Source organism: Sinocyclocheilus grahami, unplaced genomic scaffold (assembly GCF_001515645.1).
Source record: "Sinocyclocheilus grahami isolate Dianchi unplaced genomic scaffold, SAMN03320097.WGS_v1.1 scaffold734.1, whole genome shotgun sequence".
Classification (NCBI taxonomy): Eukaryota; Metazoa; Chordata; class Actinopteri; order Cypriniformes; family Cyprinidae; genus Sinocyclocheilus; species Sinocyclocheilus grahami.
In genome coordinates, this window is record NW_015505913.1 from 358,700 (window position 1) to 375,323 (window position 16,624).

Sequence of the window (16,624 nt, forward strand, 5' to 3'; positions counted from 1 at the left end):
CACACACACACACACTCACACACACACGCACACTCACACACACACACACACTCTCAGAAATCTGTGTATCGTGTGTTTGCAGGACCAGCATGACGTGATCGATAGACACACTCAGAGCGGACTGGATCTGCTGGAGCGATACGTGAAGTTTGTCAAAGAGAGAGCCGAGATCGAGCAGAATTACGCCAAACAGCTCAGGCAAGACTCTGGTTTGGGTTTGCACTGCATCAATCAGGGGTTTTCAGCCTTTGTGATGCCACAAACCCCTAAATATGATCATCTTCACTCGAGAGACTCCCATCCTGAAATTTGAATGGGAACGATGTATTTTCATAAATAAAAACCCAGTTAATACTGTAGAAAAAATTATTTTATGTATAAAATATATTTAGCCTTTTCTACTCACTATTTTGCTGTAGTGTTAGATTTATTATTTCTTTTACATCAATTTTATTTATTCCAATATATTTTCATTTTTATTTATTTTAATAGTTTTAATAATTTATTTTTATAATACATTTTTTAGTTTAATCATATTATTTTTTTTGTTGTTTTTACATTTTCTGTAAGCTTTTCTATAGACTCACATTGGCTCATGAATATTAATTAGGGCACAACACCAAACACAACATCATCGCCTCAATCCCTTCACTTTCCATCATCTTGTTTGTCAAATCGGCAGAAAGCTTGTCATATTATCATGCAAGTGTGACAGCAGCCTGTCATTATTATATATTATTATATTTAGTTTTTCTCATGTACACAAGGAATTGTTTTAGTGTTGTTGATCTTGTGTTTTTGAAGGCCCCTGGTGCTCAGGGTTTAACCTGTTTTGTGTGTGTTTCCCTGAAGGACTCTGTCTAAGAAATATTCCAGGCGAGGCGTCAAAGAAGATCAGGACACAAAGTGAGTCGATCAGGCATTAATCTCTGATGTTGAGCCTCACTGCTGTCTGTCTGCAGCGCTGCTTCTCCAACGCTTCGAGTTTATCAGCTGGTGTTCTCACATCATGCGTGTGTCTCTCAGCCCTGAACGCGGCGTGTTGTTGACTGTGTTTCTGCAGGCCGAGCAATCAGCAGGCGTTTCAGGACGTGCTGAATCAGCTGAACGATTACGCGGCTCAGAGAGAGCAGCTCTCCGAGAGCATGACGCTGAGCATCTGTGTGGACCTCAGCAGAAACCTGCAGGAGCTGCGACAGGAGCGCAAGAACGTGAGCCAGAGACCGAGCACTGATAAACCTCACCCGCAGGACATCTTCACAGTGTGCTTCTCTCTGTTGCAGCATCTCTGTGAGGTTAAGAAGGCTCAGCAGAACCTGGAGAGCAGCTCTAAACTGCTGGAGACTGTGAGTGAATGTGTTATTACAGTGTTGAACTCTTAAAACAGTTTGTATTGCTCTTATCAATTACTTTCTAATTTACCCATGATGCATGAATACTTACACTTAATGCATCATGGGTAACAGAATTATGCCAAACAGCTCAGGCAAGACTCTGGTTTGGGTTTGCACTGCATCAATCAGGGGTTTTCAGTCTTTGTGATGCCACAGAAAATATAAAACAGAAACATGCACAACACAGCATTTAATATGATATGCAACAATCATGAGTAACTGATCGATTCATTTCTTATCATTTATACGTGTTAATGAAGTGAGCTGTAACATTTAAGACTTTTACAGTATACTCTGGATCAAACTCATTTTTTGCACATTTGTATTTTATTTTAAGTTCATTTTGAGTCATGGAAATGTATTTTAGTTTTTCCAATCATGTTAGGTTTTTATTTTTCAGTCAACAAGAATGTTTTCATGAAAATTTTCTAATAATGTTCAAAACTGTAATTCAGACTGGATACACAAAAACACAACCGCATCCATCACAGCACCTGACCTGATGATGACTGATGGACTTTTCTTATTGTTTATATACATTTGAAGTAATAAAGAGGGCAACACATTTGAAACAGTTACAGTGTACTGTGGATCAAAAGCTAAAGCTAGTTTATGCTAATTTCTATTGATTGTGTTCCATCCAGAGTAAGAAGCGTTTTGAGAAGGAATGGAGAGAAGCAGAGAAGGCCAATCAGCAGACAGAGAAAGTCCAGCTGGATGCCAACGCCACGAGAGCAGACATGGAGAAGGTACAGACTCCTTCAACACACATACTTACACTTCATGCATCATGGGTAACAGACGCTGTGTGTGTGTGTCTGTGTGTGTGTGTGTTCTTTGTGATGCCACAAAAAATATAAAACAGAAACATGCACAACACAGCATTTAATATGATATGCAACAATCATGAGTAACTGATCGATTTATTTCTTATCATTTATACGTGTTAATGAAGTGAGCTGTAACATTTAAGACTTTTACAGTATACTCTGGATCAAACTCATTTTTTGCACATTTGTATTTTATTTTAGTTCATTTTGAGTCATGGAAATGTATTTTAGTTTTTCCAATCATGTTAGGTTTTTATTTTTCAAATTTTTTTAATTTTCTAATAATGTTCAAAACTGTAATTCAGACTGGATACACAAAAACACAACCGCATCCATCACAGCACCTGACCTGCTGATGACTGATGGACTTTTCTTATTGTTTATATACATTTGAAGTAATAAAGAGGGCAACACATTTGAAACAGTTACAGTGTACTGTGGATCAAAAGCTAAAGCTAGTTTATGCTAATTTCTATTGATTGTGTTCCATCCAGAGTAAGAAGCGTTTTGAGAAGGAATGGAGAGAAGCAGAGAAGGCCAATCAGCAGACAGAGAAAGTCCAGCTGGATGCCAACGCCACGAGAGCAGACATGGAGAAGGTACAGACTCGACACAGACACACATATCAGATTTCCTTGTAGTTTGCATGGAAAGATCACGGTTCATGTTGAAGTTGATGAGCACTGACAGTAGTTTGACAGCAGCTGCAGGAATGTGTGAGTGTGGTCATGTGACTGTACATCATTCCACTCTCATGTGTGTTCACTTCTCTCCACTTCATAAGTTCATATTTACTGGTGTAGTTCCTGTTTTTTAATCAAATTGATCAGTATAAATTGATAAAAAATAAATAACTTTATTTAAATATTTAAATACAGTCCTTAGCCATCTTCAAGGATCGGCTAAAAACACATTTCTTCCATCTTTATTTGACCCTCTAACTCTAGCACTCTCTATTCTAATTCTATTCTATTCTTTTTCTATTCTATCTGTTTTCTTTTTATTTGTTATATAATTAAAAAGAAAACTTGCTACGTGTACTGCGTTAAGTTGAGACTTGTTATAGCATTGCTCTCTTGTTGATTTTGATTGCGTCTGTTGTCCTCATTTGTAAGTCACTTTGGATAAAAGCATCTGCTAATGACTGAATGTAAATACATTTGATTAAATGACTTTTGACTGTAGGCTTTGGTGTCTTGACTGATCTGAGCAGTCACTGAGATCTCTGAAACCCTAGACACATGTGAGATCGCTGGGCTCTTGTTCTCAGGAGAAACATCTGATCTGAGGAGCAGGAGATTCAGCGTGTGGTCTCTGTTTTGCTGAAACAGCTGAGACATTAAGGATCTACTGTGTGGTTTCTCATCCCTGCGCTGGATGAAGAATAACTACATGTTAGAAGGACACTGTGGTTTGCCGCACTGATGTGGTGTTTGTGTGTGTAGGACACTCTGGCTCTTATAGAGCAGTATAGATCAGGCGCGGCGCCTCCTGCTGACGTGGAGTTTGAGGATTACAGTCAGGGAGTCAAAGCTGCTGCATCTGACAACACTACGACACACCTGCCGAAAGTCCGCATCAAACAGCTGTTCCACAAGAAAAACAAGGTGCACACACACACACACACACACACAGACACGACACAGACATACACACACACAGACATAGACATGACACAGACACACACACACACACACAGACACACACACACACACACACACACACACACACACCCACACACACACACACCACACACACCACACACACCACACACACCACACACACACACACACACACACACACACACACACACACACATCAGATTTCTTTGTAGTTTGCATGGAAAGATCACGGTTCATGTTGAAGTTGATGAGCACTGACAGTAGTTTGACAGCAGCTGCAGGAATGTGTGAGTGTGGTCATGTGACTGTACATCATTCCACTCTCATGTGTGTTCACTTCTCTCCACTTCATAAGTTCATATTTACTGGTGTAGTTCCTGTTTTTTAATCAAATTGATCAGTATAAATTGATAAAAAATAAATAACTTTATTTAAATATTTAAATACAGTCCTTAGCCATCTTCAAGGATCGGCTAAAAACACATTTCTTCCATCTTTATTTGACCCTCTAACTCTAGCACTCTCTATTCTAATTCTATTCTATTCTTTTTCTATTCTATCTGTTTTCTTTTTATTTGTTATATAATTAAAAAGAAAACTTGCTACGTGTACTGCGTTAAGTTGAGACTTGTTATAGCATTGCTCTTTTGTTGATTTTGATTGCGTCTGTTGTCCTCATTTGTAAGTCACTTTGGATAAAAGCATCTGCTAATGACTGAATGTAAATACATTTGATTAAATGACTTTTGACTGTAGGCTTTGGTGTCTTGACTGATCTGAGCAGTCACTGAGATCTCTGAAACCCTAGACACATGTGAGATCGCTGATCTCAAACATCTGATCTGAGGAGCAGGAGATTCAGCGTGTGGTCTCTGTTTTGCTGAAACAGCTGAGACATTAAGGATCTACTGTGTGGTTTCTCATCCCTGCGCTGGATGAAGAATAACTACATGTTAGAAGGACACTGTGGTTTGCCGCACTGATGTGGTGTTTGTGTGTGTAGGACACTCTGGCTCTTATAGAGCAGTATAGATCAGGCGCGGCGCCTCCTGCTGACGTGGAGTTTGAGGATTACAGTCAGGGAGTCAAAGCTGCTGCATCTGACAACACTACGACACACCTGCCGAAAGTCCGCATCAAACAGCTGTTCCACAAGAAAAACAAGGTGCACACACACACACACACACACACAGCCCGAGTACACCACTAATTACTGTAAACCATCATCACACCGGCCACAGATGAGAACATGGTGAAATAGAGCTAGCGCTGGAATCATTATGACATGTATAGTGTATATATGATGTATGTATTTGTAAATATATGTGAACTTACGATTGTGCGTGTGTTAGAATTTTCAGGTGACATCTCTTGATAAAAACACGGTGAGCAGCTTTATGCATGACGTTTTATTTTTAATTTTGTGAATAAATTTGTGTTTGAAATCTGCATACAGATGTGTCACAAACAAATCATGATTCATCAGTAAGTTTCATACTAACATTTGTTCTAGTCGGGGGTTGATGTAAGATTAGAGTATCAGAGTCTTTGTTAAGAGTATGTACTCTAGCAGTCAGTGTTTAGTGTGTGGAGTATTGATGTGTGTGTGTGTGTGTGTGTGTGTGTGTGTGTGTGAAGCCGTCTTCGCTGGAGGATCTCTCTCGTCTCCCTCCGGATCAGAGAAGGAGACGTCTGCAGGAGAAGATTGATGACATCCAGAAGGAGCTGCAGAGAGAGACGGAGCAGAGGTACATCAGCACACCTATAACTTCATGTTTCCATGACTACAGCTACACAAGCTGATCACGTTTCCATGGCTACGGCTACACTAGCTGATCACGTTTCCATGGCTACGGCTACACTAGCTGATCACATTTCCATGGTTACGGCTACACTAGCTGATCACGTTTCCATGGCTACGGCTACACTAGCTGATCACGTTTTCATGGCTACGGCTACACTAGCTGATCACGTTTCCATGGCTACAGCTACACTAGCTGATCACATTTCCATGGCTACAGCTACACTGACTGAATTAATTTACATGACTACAGCGGAGCTACACTAACCAATCCCATTTCTGTCTACAGGTACACTAACTGATCCTGTATCCATGACTACAGATGCACTAACTGATCCCGTTTCCATGACTACAGCCTCACTAACTAATCCTGTTTCCATTACTACAAATGCACTAAATGATTCCATTACTACAGTAGAGCTACACTAACTGAGCAAGTTTCCATGACTACAGCTGCACTAACTAGTCCTATTTCTATGACTACACATGCACTAACTGTTCCCGTTTCCATGACTGCAGATGCATTAACTGCTCCCGTTTCCATGACTACAGATGCACTAACTGATCCCGTTTCCATGACTGCAGATGCACTAACTGATCCCGTTTCCATGACTGCAGATGCACTAACTGATCCCGTTTCCATGACTGCAGATGCACTAACTGATCCCGTTTCCATGACTACAGCCTCACTAACTAATCCTGTTTCCATGACCATAAATGCACTAACTGATCCCGTTTCCATTACTACAGTAGAGCTACACTAACTGAGCAAGTTTCCATGACCACAGCTGCACTAACTAGTCCTGTTTCCATGACTACAGATGCACTAACTGCTCCCGTTTCCATGACTGCAGATGCATTAACTGCTCCCGTTTCCATGACTGCAGATGCACTAAGGCCGTGTTCACACTGTAAAGTTTAAAGAGTGATACCCACATTTAAATACAGGAGTGAATCTCTCAAAATTGCGATGATTGACACCATGGTAACCATAACAACGTTCAGGCATCTCATGCATTTGATTTCTATTTTTGAGCAAAGTAATATTACACTTACCAAAAACTCTTGTGAAACCCGGTTTCACAGACAAGGCTTAAGCTAGTCCCAGACTAAAATGCATGTTTGAGCTGTCTCAACTGAAGATATCTTGCTCTGACATATCTTAAAATATGTCAGTGTCATTGTTCTGTGTCAAGATGTACACCTGTAATGTTTTCTTCTAAGGCATTTTTGTGAAAATTGCTTAAATATCTTAATTTAACTAAGGTCTAGTCCTGTCTTAAGCTAAGCCCCGTTTGTGAAACCGGGCCATTATGTTCTGAGATTTAACTAAACCACCGTCGACAGAGCCGTCGTGCTGAAGTGCTCGTGGTTGCCATGTCCACTTATTATTATAAGCAACACTTTCTGTGACGACAGAAACTAGCAGATCCTAAGAATCCTGCCGTTCACATTGACACTTTTACACACGTCTGTCTGTCTGTCTGTGTGTCGATCTGTCAGCGAGGCTATGATGAAGATGAAGGGTGTTTATGAGCAGAACTCTCAGCTTGGAGATCCGTCCAGCCTTCAGCCTCAGATCACACAAACCGCTCATAACATCGCCAAACTGAGAGGAGAGCTCAATAAATACCAGGTACACACACACACACACACACACACACACACACGTATAGCATTTACACACATGTAAACACACGTGTGTTCTGCAGGTTCAGCTCACTGAAGCCGGCGGTGGGACGCTGCAACACTATCCCGCCAGGTTGGTCCATCAGCAAACACATCTGTCTTCATGTGGGATTGTGTGTGTTTTGAAAACATTTCCATGACCACCAAACTCTCCTGAAGATGACTGGTTTGACCTGAGATGTTTGTTTACATCCTAGTATGATTTTAACCGGTTTAATGTGTGTGTAGTTCAGAGTACATCACCGTGCTGAGTGAGTCCAGCGTGTCTCCGTCAGAGAACATCTATGAATGTGAATTTGATGAGGACTTTGACATTGACGTGCCCATCGGTCAGTGCACGGCACTCTATGACTTTGACGGTGAGCTGTTCTCTTTTGTGCACTTTGTCAATTTTAACGTTCAGTGGACAGTCAGATCCATCCGCCCGGCCTCCCCGTGAGCATCTGTGTGTGTGTGTTTCAGGCGGCAGCGAGGGCGCCGTGAGCATGCATGTGGGCGAGCAGCTGAGTCTGATGCAGGAGGATCAGGGCGACGGCTGGGTCCGAGTACAGAGGGCCAATGGAGACGTGGGATACGTGCCGGCGTCCTACATCCAGATCATCTGATCGCACCTGCAGCCAGCATCAGAAACAGCTGATAGCGTGTTTCACAGGAGTGTGAGCTGTGCTCATCTGACTCATCAACTGTTTTTATGTCACGGGGAGTGTTTTCACGTTTTTCATGTTGCACTTTTTGATCTCTTTCTTTTCTGTCAGCATGCATTATGCTGCTTCTGGTGTTTTTGTGCACATATGTAGTTTTAAAATGGATTTTAGTTGTCTTTTTCTATTGTGTTTGTCTACTGTTGCACGCCTTTGTATCGCATCGTTGTTACTTCATGATGCATAATTACAGTCAAGTGTGTCCAACTGTGTGCTGATTGATTGGTGTAATTATTTTAAAGATCCGTTCAACCCAAAAACCCGTGCACAAAGACCAACAGTCAAGGTCAGACTGTTCATTAAATAGCCGAAGGTCAAACTCGGTCTGAAACACCTCCAGCAGCTCCGGGATTGGCTCCCATCCGGCTGGGGGCAGAGAGGGACAGGTCAGTCGGCCAATCAGAGCTTCATAATGCTTTGCATGCATGTTTGCCAGCGTCGCCAGTTTGGGGATTTTGTCACCAAATTTAGCTACTTTCTCATTGTTGCAACTTTTAATGATTTTTTGTTTCTTGTTTCTCGTAATGCTTGCGACAATATTTGCAATATTTAAACATTTTTGGAGTTAACAAACATACAAACACAAGAAAAACATTCCGTAGCCGTAGAGTTTTACATGTAGCCCAAATTATGTCATGAATATGCAAATCGTACAATTAGCTACTTTCCGAGCACATTGTAAAAAAGATAAGTTGTAATAAAACAAAGATTACTCAGATTGTGTTTTACAAGAAAACACTATTTCAGTGTTTTTACTTTAAAATTTAATATTTAATTCAATGTGTTACTCGCGGTTTCTTTGTAATTATTTGTGGAAATGTTTCTAGCAGTTTCTGAGAAAAGCTCACCAGAGAGCAGGCCGTGAGCGTGTTGTGTGCAATCGTTAGCGTGCAGCGCGGCGTTGCGTGCCGACTGCAGCAGGTTGTAAAGCAGCTGGCAGCCTCTGTCGGTGGACTCCACGCTGTCCTCGCCCTCCATCAGCCTCAGCAGCGGCTCCATGTGCGGCAGAGACAGCGGCCCCGACACCACGGCATCTATCACACACAACACTCGCTGGAAACTCACTCAGCATCCACAACAGACAGCTCACGACAAACACTCACCATCGCCCTCATTCAGGGCTTTCATGAAGGGCTTGAGACTCTTTTCAAACGTCACTGCACTGTCGGTGTGACTGCGCCTCAGCGCCCTCCACGTCATCTCCAACCTCACCACCTGTGATATTATTCATATATTAAACATTAAAATCATAGAAAGAATATTGTTTTTTCATGCATTGGTCATTTTTGAGATTTTGGCTTTTCATAACATGTGGAAAGAAAACATCCAAAATACATTTTAGGTGTTTATTTTAATACAGTTTCTCTATTTGCATCCGTCGATTTGAAATATAATACATATATTTTAAAGTTTATTTTCTCTAATTCAGCAGCACTTACATACTCCAAAACTTACTGAAGGGTTTGTTCTTACATCATTCACCTGGTTTTATTATTGCACTTTATCTATTTACATTTAATTTACAACACATAACTGTAAAGGCTGTTTTCACCAAATTAGTTTCTATCTCCACTTCAGCAGCACTTACACACACCAACACTTAGAGTTATATTCCTATCTATATTCTGAAGGATTTTACTGAGGGGTTTGTTCATATAACATTCACACTGATTTATACAACATTTTACCCCTAAAACATGGTGAAAGTGCTTATATTTAAAGGTTGTGAGTTTTTTCTCCACTTCAGCAGCACTTACACACACCAACACTTAGAGTTATGTTCCTATCTATATTCTGAAGGATTATACTGAGGGGTTTGTTCATATTTCATTCACACTGATTTATATAACACTTTATTCCTAAAAACAAGGTGAAAACGTATTTTTGTCTGTCTGTTGACAGCATTTTCTGATTTATGGAGTGATAAAAATAAAAATCCAAAATCCCCTCTGTAAAATCCTTTAACTCTAATATGACAACAAAATCTTGTCCAATCTTCAGATTAATATTTTGTGAATTAATGCAAATTAGTGCGTATTAGATAATGCCTCAATTGGATATTTAGACTTAGAATAGTTTGAAATTCTTAGTGTAGTCAGTCAACTGGTGAAGTATGGTGAAATAAGTACAATTTCATCCTATGCTTTAATATATTATTTAAAATGACTATTATTATTACATTTGAACTGAGTGTAGGAGGTACCTGCGGCAGCTCCAGCGCGTTCATGATGGCGGAGAAGGCGTACAGGTCGTGTGTGGTGTTGCGCAGCTCCTGCGCCAGCTGGATGATCCTGTGCAGCACCGTCGCCCGCTGGCCCACTGTCCCAGAACAGCCCAGAAGATCCACCGCCACGCCCAGAGCCAGAGTGTGATGCCTGATGGGGAATCACAGCATGACATCATCACGCGTCACATGACAACAGCATCCGCATCGTCACGGCAGCACACACCTCTCCAGCAGGTCCCGTCTGAGCTGGCCTCCGTGTGGCAGCGTGATGAGCTCCAGACCGGTTTCCACTCCCATGATCCTCTTCTGCTCCACCGTCACACCTGTGACCCGAGCCACCTGAGGCAGACAGAGGCTCATGACACGTGTGTGTTATTTTAGTATTATTTATGACCTATTATAGTTTTTATTAATATTTTGTGTTCAGTTTTATTAACTGCAAAAAATTGCAGAAACATTCTTAAACCAAGATACATTTACTGGAGATACAAAATGACTTTAGGTACTGAGTTTTATTTTATGAAAAGTGTATGCTTAAAACGAGAAACAAATATCTGCCAATGCGGTCAGAAAATAAACATAGTTCAAAGGGAAAACAAGATACTTTTTCACCATCTGCTCTTGTTTTAAGCATAAACTCACATCATTTTGATAGAGTTTACAGAAAACAAGATTTAATATCATTAATTTTCCTTATCAAGTAAATGTATCTTGATTTTAGAGTTTTTAGGTATTTGTAATCAGTTTATTTATTTATTAAAAATTCATTTTGATTTTAATTAATTTTAGTAGTTGTGTCATTTTATTAGTCTGGTTTATTACTAATATTTGATTTAATTATTTTAGTTGAAAATAATTAGAAAATATGATTTTCTAGCTTAGTATTTTTGTCTTGTTTTCCAGTACAAATATCTAAACATTCACTTACTTGACAAGCAAAATTACTTAAAATATTTATTATTTCTAATCTAGATATTCAGAAAACTTAATATAAAATGGAATTAAAGGTTATTTTTCCAATTCTTTTTCTTTTGTTTTAAGCAAGCTCGATTTTGATCAGTTTTTCAGAAAGCAAGATCTATCCTAAGACATGAGATCTATCTTAATATCAATTTGATGTCTCATAATAAACTGCAGTGCTTTACAGCTATAGGACAGGAAGAGCTAAATAAACTTATCACTGCATCTAAACCAACAACATGCCTGTTAGATCCTGTACCCACTAAATTACTGAAAGAGTTGTTACCTGTAGCAGAAGAACCGCTTCTCAATATTATTAACTCGTCGTTGTCTTTAGGTCACGTCCCAAAAACATTCAAGCTGGCGGTCATTAAGCCTCTTATTAAGAAACCACAACTAGATCCTAGTGAACTGGCAAATTACAGACCCATCTCAAATCTTCCTTTTATGTCAAAAATTTTAGTTAAGAATGTTTGCATATATTTGTACTGGTAAACAAGGCAAAAATATACACAAATTTACTTAATTGCCAAGATAACATTTCTAATTTTCATTTAGTTTAAGTTATGTTTCTTTTATTTCAGCTTCATCTCAATTAACATAAATGTTTATAATAGCTTTAGTGAGTGATGATAACCCTGGCGTGTGGTACCTGGCAGTTGACGCTGAGCATGTGCAGCGCGGTGGTCCTGGCGTCGGTGCGCGTCAGCAGCTCTTTGACCTTCAGCAGGACACTCTGATCCAGTGGACGGTTGTTATCCGGCAGCAGGAGTGAGCGGAACTCATCCAGACGGAAACATGATGTGGTCTGAGTCAGCGGCCGCTCGAAATGCCACTCGCGCTCGTCCTCCTCGATCCTCTCCCTCTCCCTGCACTCCTCCTCCAGCTTCTGCGCCTCCAGGAAGCCAAAGTTGGTCTCGGTGAGACGCGCGCGGCTGGTCCATCGCTCCCGAGCACGGAGATGCACCGCGTGACCTTTAGGCAACATGCTGACGGGGACCTACAAGAGGTTTCTTGGGTTAATTAATATTTTTCAAACTGAATGCAAAAGCATTTTTCCTCTCATCTTATATTTTTTCTATCACTGTATACCCAATGATACAAATAGACCAGAGTTTGGTCAAGTACATGGGCTTGGTTTTGAAGTCATGTTGACTTTAGACGTGCATGTCATGTGCTCGTGAACTCTCACCTGTGGCACCAGCTCACTGTAGAGGCCGCCAGGATCAGACTCTGTGCTGGATTGGGATTGAGCCGGGGTGAGAACGATGGAGATCCACAGCGGTTTGGGAGGTGCTCGAGAATGCAGCTGTCCATCAGAGCCGTGCAGAGGAGAGCCGCCAAGACTCGACTGGCTGCGCGGAGCGGCACAGGAAGCGGCTGGGCTGAGAACGGGCTCACTTCCTGTGCGGAACACCGGGGATATGGGGGCGGGGCTGGACTCCTGTGACGGACAGCTCTGAGGGACACCTGCACAACATGAACGAATCACTCTGTGTGACAATCAGGTCTCAGATCAGTTTTTAAACATGTTCACACGTGTGTGTGTGTGTGTGTGTGTATGCACCTGTGCGGAGGTTGCTGTCAGATTGTGCGGACTGTAGAGACGGTCTGCCCACTGTCTCCAGATTAGCAGGCTGACTGCCACTCCTAACACACACGCATCACTGTTACTATGACAACACACACACACATCATGAGCCTTCCAGTATATATGTGTGTGTATGTGCGTGGCTGTGTATGTGTGTGTGTGTGTGTGTGTGAGTGTGTGTGTGTGCTAGTTTGTGTATGTGTGTGTGTGTGTGTGTGCTAATTTGTGTATGTGTGTGTGTGTGTGTGTGTGTGTGTGTGTATGTGTGTGAGTGTAAGTTTGTGAGTGTGTGTGTGCTAGTTTGTGTATGTGCGTGTCTGTGTATGTGTGTGTGTGTGTGTGAGTGTAAGTTTGTGTGTGTGTGTGTATGTGTGTGAGTGTAAGTTTGTGAGTGTGTGTGTGCTAGTTTGTGTATGTGCGTGTCTGTGTATGTGTGTGTGTGTGTGTGAGTGTAAGTTTGTGACTGTGTGTGTGTGTGTTTGTGTTTGTGTAAGTTTGTGAGTGTGTGTGTGTGTGTGTGTGTGTGTGTTTGTGTGAGTGTAAGTTTGTGAGTGTGTGTGTGTGTGTGCATGCTTATGTGGTTCATGAGGACACAAATTTGTATAATAACATGGGTATGACATAGGTATTACAAGGAGAAGGTGATTTCAGAAACTATAAAAACACAGCTGTGTGTGTGTGTTTGTGTGTGTGTGTGTGTTAGTGTGTGTGTGTGTGTTAGTGTGTGTGTGTGTGTTTGTTACCTGAGCAGGTTGTTGCTGTTGACCTGTAGTGTGTCTTTCTGAGAGGAGCTCAGGCTCCACCTCTTGCTCTGACCTCGTGAAAGGAGGGAGGAGCTTGATGACCTCGCAGACTGATGCTCGCTGATGATGCGTAGAGGCAGAGTGCGCGTGATTGGCTGAAAGATGATGGCACCAGTGGAATGTGAGACGGGACGCCGTCCGCCGACGTGAAACCGAATTAATGCTGGAATGTTGTCGAACTGATCGTTCTCAAACTGAAAGAGCTCCCGGGTGTAACCCTACACACACACACACACACACACACGTCAGACTCAGCATCTGACAGCAATGATAAACACTGAGACGGATGCCGTACCTGTTTGGGTCGCAGCACGACACGTATGATTTTGAAGTGCAGGGGCTGATTATTCCACATGCAGCTCAGGACGTGATCGCCCGCGCTGGAGCTGGAGTCACGCACCAGAAACTCCCCGTCTCTACTCAACAACTGCTCCGCTCCCTGAACACACACAGACACAGTCACATACTGTATATCAACAACAACGAGATTTAAACCAGTCAACAAGTGAGTAAATACAAAAATAAATAAAACTAGAAAATAGATTCAAATAATAAGTGAATCAATGAATACATAAATAAATAAATACAATTAGATTAGGCAAGACAAGGTAAGTTTATTTATATAGCACATTTCATTCAAAAAGATAATTCAAAGTGCTTTACATAAAAATAATCAAACAAATAAATATGGAGAGTTAAAATTATTAAAAGTGATTAAAACTTGTTACGAATAAGAATAACCCATAAGATTAAAAAAAAAAAATATATATATATATATATATATAATAATTGAATAAATAAATGAGTAAATAATAAAAAACAAGATTAAATCATTTTTGATTTCAATAAAAAATGAAATTAGATTAAAACAAACAAACAAATTAAATTTAAATATCTGAATAAATTAGTGAATATTTAAAATATAAATAAATAAATACAGTACTATGACTACAATATTATAATGAGTAGGAAAAAATGTAATAAGGTAACTTAACAGAAACAAACTATTCTCCCTATAATATTTTATATTGAATTTTTCTAATATTAATTTTTCATAGTATAAATTTGGTCTTCATACAAAAAAACTATATAGATGTCTTTTAAATGTTAGCACGGTGGTCCATCCTGAAAGACTGGCATCTAAAAGATTGAAAACCTAAAAGAATAGTTCTCCCAGAAATGAAAACGTTCATAATGCCATAAAAAACAAAAACAAATGCTGTTGTTTCTTTCCAAAGAACATTGAACACACAGACACAGACACACTCACTCTCACGCGCACGCACACACACACACACACACTGACACTGACACTGACACTGACACTGACACTGACACTGACACTGACACTGACACTGACACACACACTGACACTGACTCACACACACACTGACACACACACACACACACTGACACACTGACACTGACTCACACACACACTGACACACACACTGACACTGACACACTGACACACTGACACTGACACTGACACACACACACACTGACACACACACACACACACTGACACACTGACACTGACTCACACACACACTGACACACACACTGACACTGACACACTGACACTGACACTGACACACACACACTGACACTGACACACTCACTCTCACGCGCACGCACACACACACACACACACACACACACACTGACACACTCACTCTCACGCGCACGCACACACACACACTGACACACACACACACACACGCACGCACTGACACTGACACACTCACACACACACACACACTCCATAGGCGTAATGGTTTATCTACTGTACAGACAGTATATTCTATTGCCCTACACCAACCCTACCCCTAAACCTACCCCTCACAGGAGACTTTGTGTCACACACTCACTCTCACACACTCACTCTCACACACTCACTCTCACACACTCACTCTCACACACTCACTCTCACACACTCACTCTCACACACTCACTCTCACACACTCACTCTCACACACTCACTCTCACTCTCACACACTCACTCTCACTCTCACACACTCACTCTCACCCACACACACCTTGTGCTGCAGCTGTCCATGATACCAGGCGTGACTCCTCAGATCCTCAGTGCTGAGTTTGAGTTCCTCCTCCAGCTCCTTCTTCAGAGAGTCTATGTCCTTCAGGCCTGAGAACACCTTCAGAATCATCAGAGTACCACAGTAAAGCACTGCTGTCCCAGCGGGGAGAAATATCAGTGATGAAGCATGAGTTCGTGTCCACAAACTCACCTGACTGATGAAGGCCGTCACACTCTTCCTCCTGCTGCAAAACAGATCACAAAAGATCACGTGTGTTCCTTTCTAAACAAAACAAGTGCAACATATTACGTTTTTCATCTGGAATATTTACATTCATGTATTTGCATTCAAAGCACACATTTAATTTGCAATGTAGCTGTAATGTAACTAGACAGCAGTAAATCCAATCTAGTTAATTCAGTCGTGTTACATGATTTTTATATTTTAATTGGTTATTGGAATTGCATTTTTATTTAAGGCTGGACACTACAGGCAAGCAATTTGTATTTATTTATGTTTTGCATATATACAGTGGGGCAAAAAAAGTATTTAGTCAGCCACCAATTGTGCAAGTTCTCCCACTTAAAAAGATGAGAGAGGCCTGTAATTTTCATCATAGGTATACCTCAACTATGAGAGACAAAATGAGAAAAAAAAATCCAGAAAATCACATTGTAGGATTTTTAAAGAATTTATTTGCAAATTATGGTGGAAAATAAGTATTTGGTCAATAACAAAATTTCATCTCAATACTTTGTTATATACACTTTGTTGGCAATGACAGAGGTCAAACGTTTTCTGTATTACATATATACACACTGTGTTTACATATATACAAACTTTGAACAGCAGTGAATATGTGTGCGTGTGTGTGTCTTTGTGTGCGTGTGTGTGTGTCTTTGTGTGCGTGTGTGTGTGTCTTTGTGTGTGTGCGTGTGTGTGTGTGTGTGTGTCTGTCTGTGTGTGT

At 40.9% G+C, this 16,624-nt stretch overlaps 2 protein-coding genes across 2 annotated transcripts in view; one reads left to right on the forward strand and one right to left on the reverse strand.

The window, feature by feature from the left end:
* trip10b (thyroid hormone receptor interactor 10b) overlaps positions 1-8,335 on the forward strand; it is a 9,820-nt gene extending 1,485 nt beyond the window's left edge. The window contains exons 2-14 of the mRNA XM_016244794.1: positions 83-198; positions 853-906; positions 1,064-1,211; positions 1,284-1,346; positions 2,039-2,200; positions 2,719-2,823; positions 3,670-3,831; positions 5,208-5,231; positions 5,485-5,594; positions 7,151-7,283; positions 7,360-7,409; positions 7,565-7,695; positions 7,799-8,335. Coding sequence (XP_016100280.1) covers positions 83-198; positions 853-906; positions 1,064-1,211; positions 1,284-1,346; positions 2,039-2,200; positions 2,719-2,823; positions 3,670-3,831; positions 5,208-5,231; positions 5,485-5,594; positions 7,151-7,283; positions 7,360-7,409; positions 7,565-7,695; positions 7,799-7,941 — 1,401 coding nt within the window. The 3' untranslated portion in view covers positions 7,942-8,335. The remainder of the gene's footprint in view (positions 1-82; positions 199-852; positions 907-1,063; positions 1,212-1,283; positions 1,347-2,038; positions 2,201-2,718; positions 2,824-3,669; positions 3,832-5,207; positions 5,232-5,484; positions 5,595-7,150; positions 7,284-7,359; positions 7,410-7,564; positions 7,696-7,798) is intronic.
* sh2d3a (SH2 domain containing 3A) overlaps positions 8,231-16,624 on the reverse strand; it is a 12,716-nt gene continuing 4,322 nt past the window's right edge. Inside the window, exons 4-15 of the mRNA XM_016244795.1 lie at positions 15,868-15,901; positions 15,658-15,774; positions 13,914-14,057; positions 13,559-13,836; positions 12,792-12,874; positions 12,417-12,694; positions 11,877-12,224; positions 10,488-10,603; positions 10,241-10,412; positions 9,141-9,252; positions 8,886-9,071; positions 8,231-8,403 (exon numbers count right to left, since the gene is read on the reverse strand). Of these exons, the coding sequence (XP_016100281.1) occupies positions 8,231-8,403; positions 8,886-9,071; positions 9,141-9,252; positions 10,241-10,412; positions 10,488-10,603; positions 11,877-12,224; positions 12,417-12,694; positions 12,792-12,874; positions 13,559-13,836; positions 13,914-14,057; positions 15,658-15,774; positions 15,868-15,901 (2,041 nt within the window). The remainder of the gene's footprint in view (positions 8,404-8,885; positions 9,072-9,140; positions 9,253-10,240; positions 10,413-10,487; positions 10,604-11,876; positions 12,225-12,416; positions 12,695-12,791; positions 12,875-13,558; positions 13,837-13,913; positions 14,058-15,657; positions 15,775-15,867; positions 15,902-16,624) is intronic.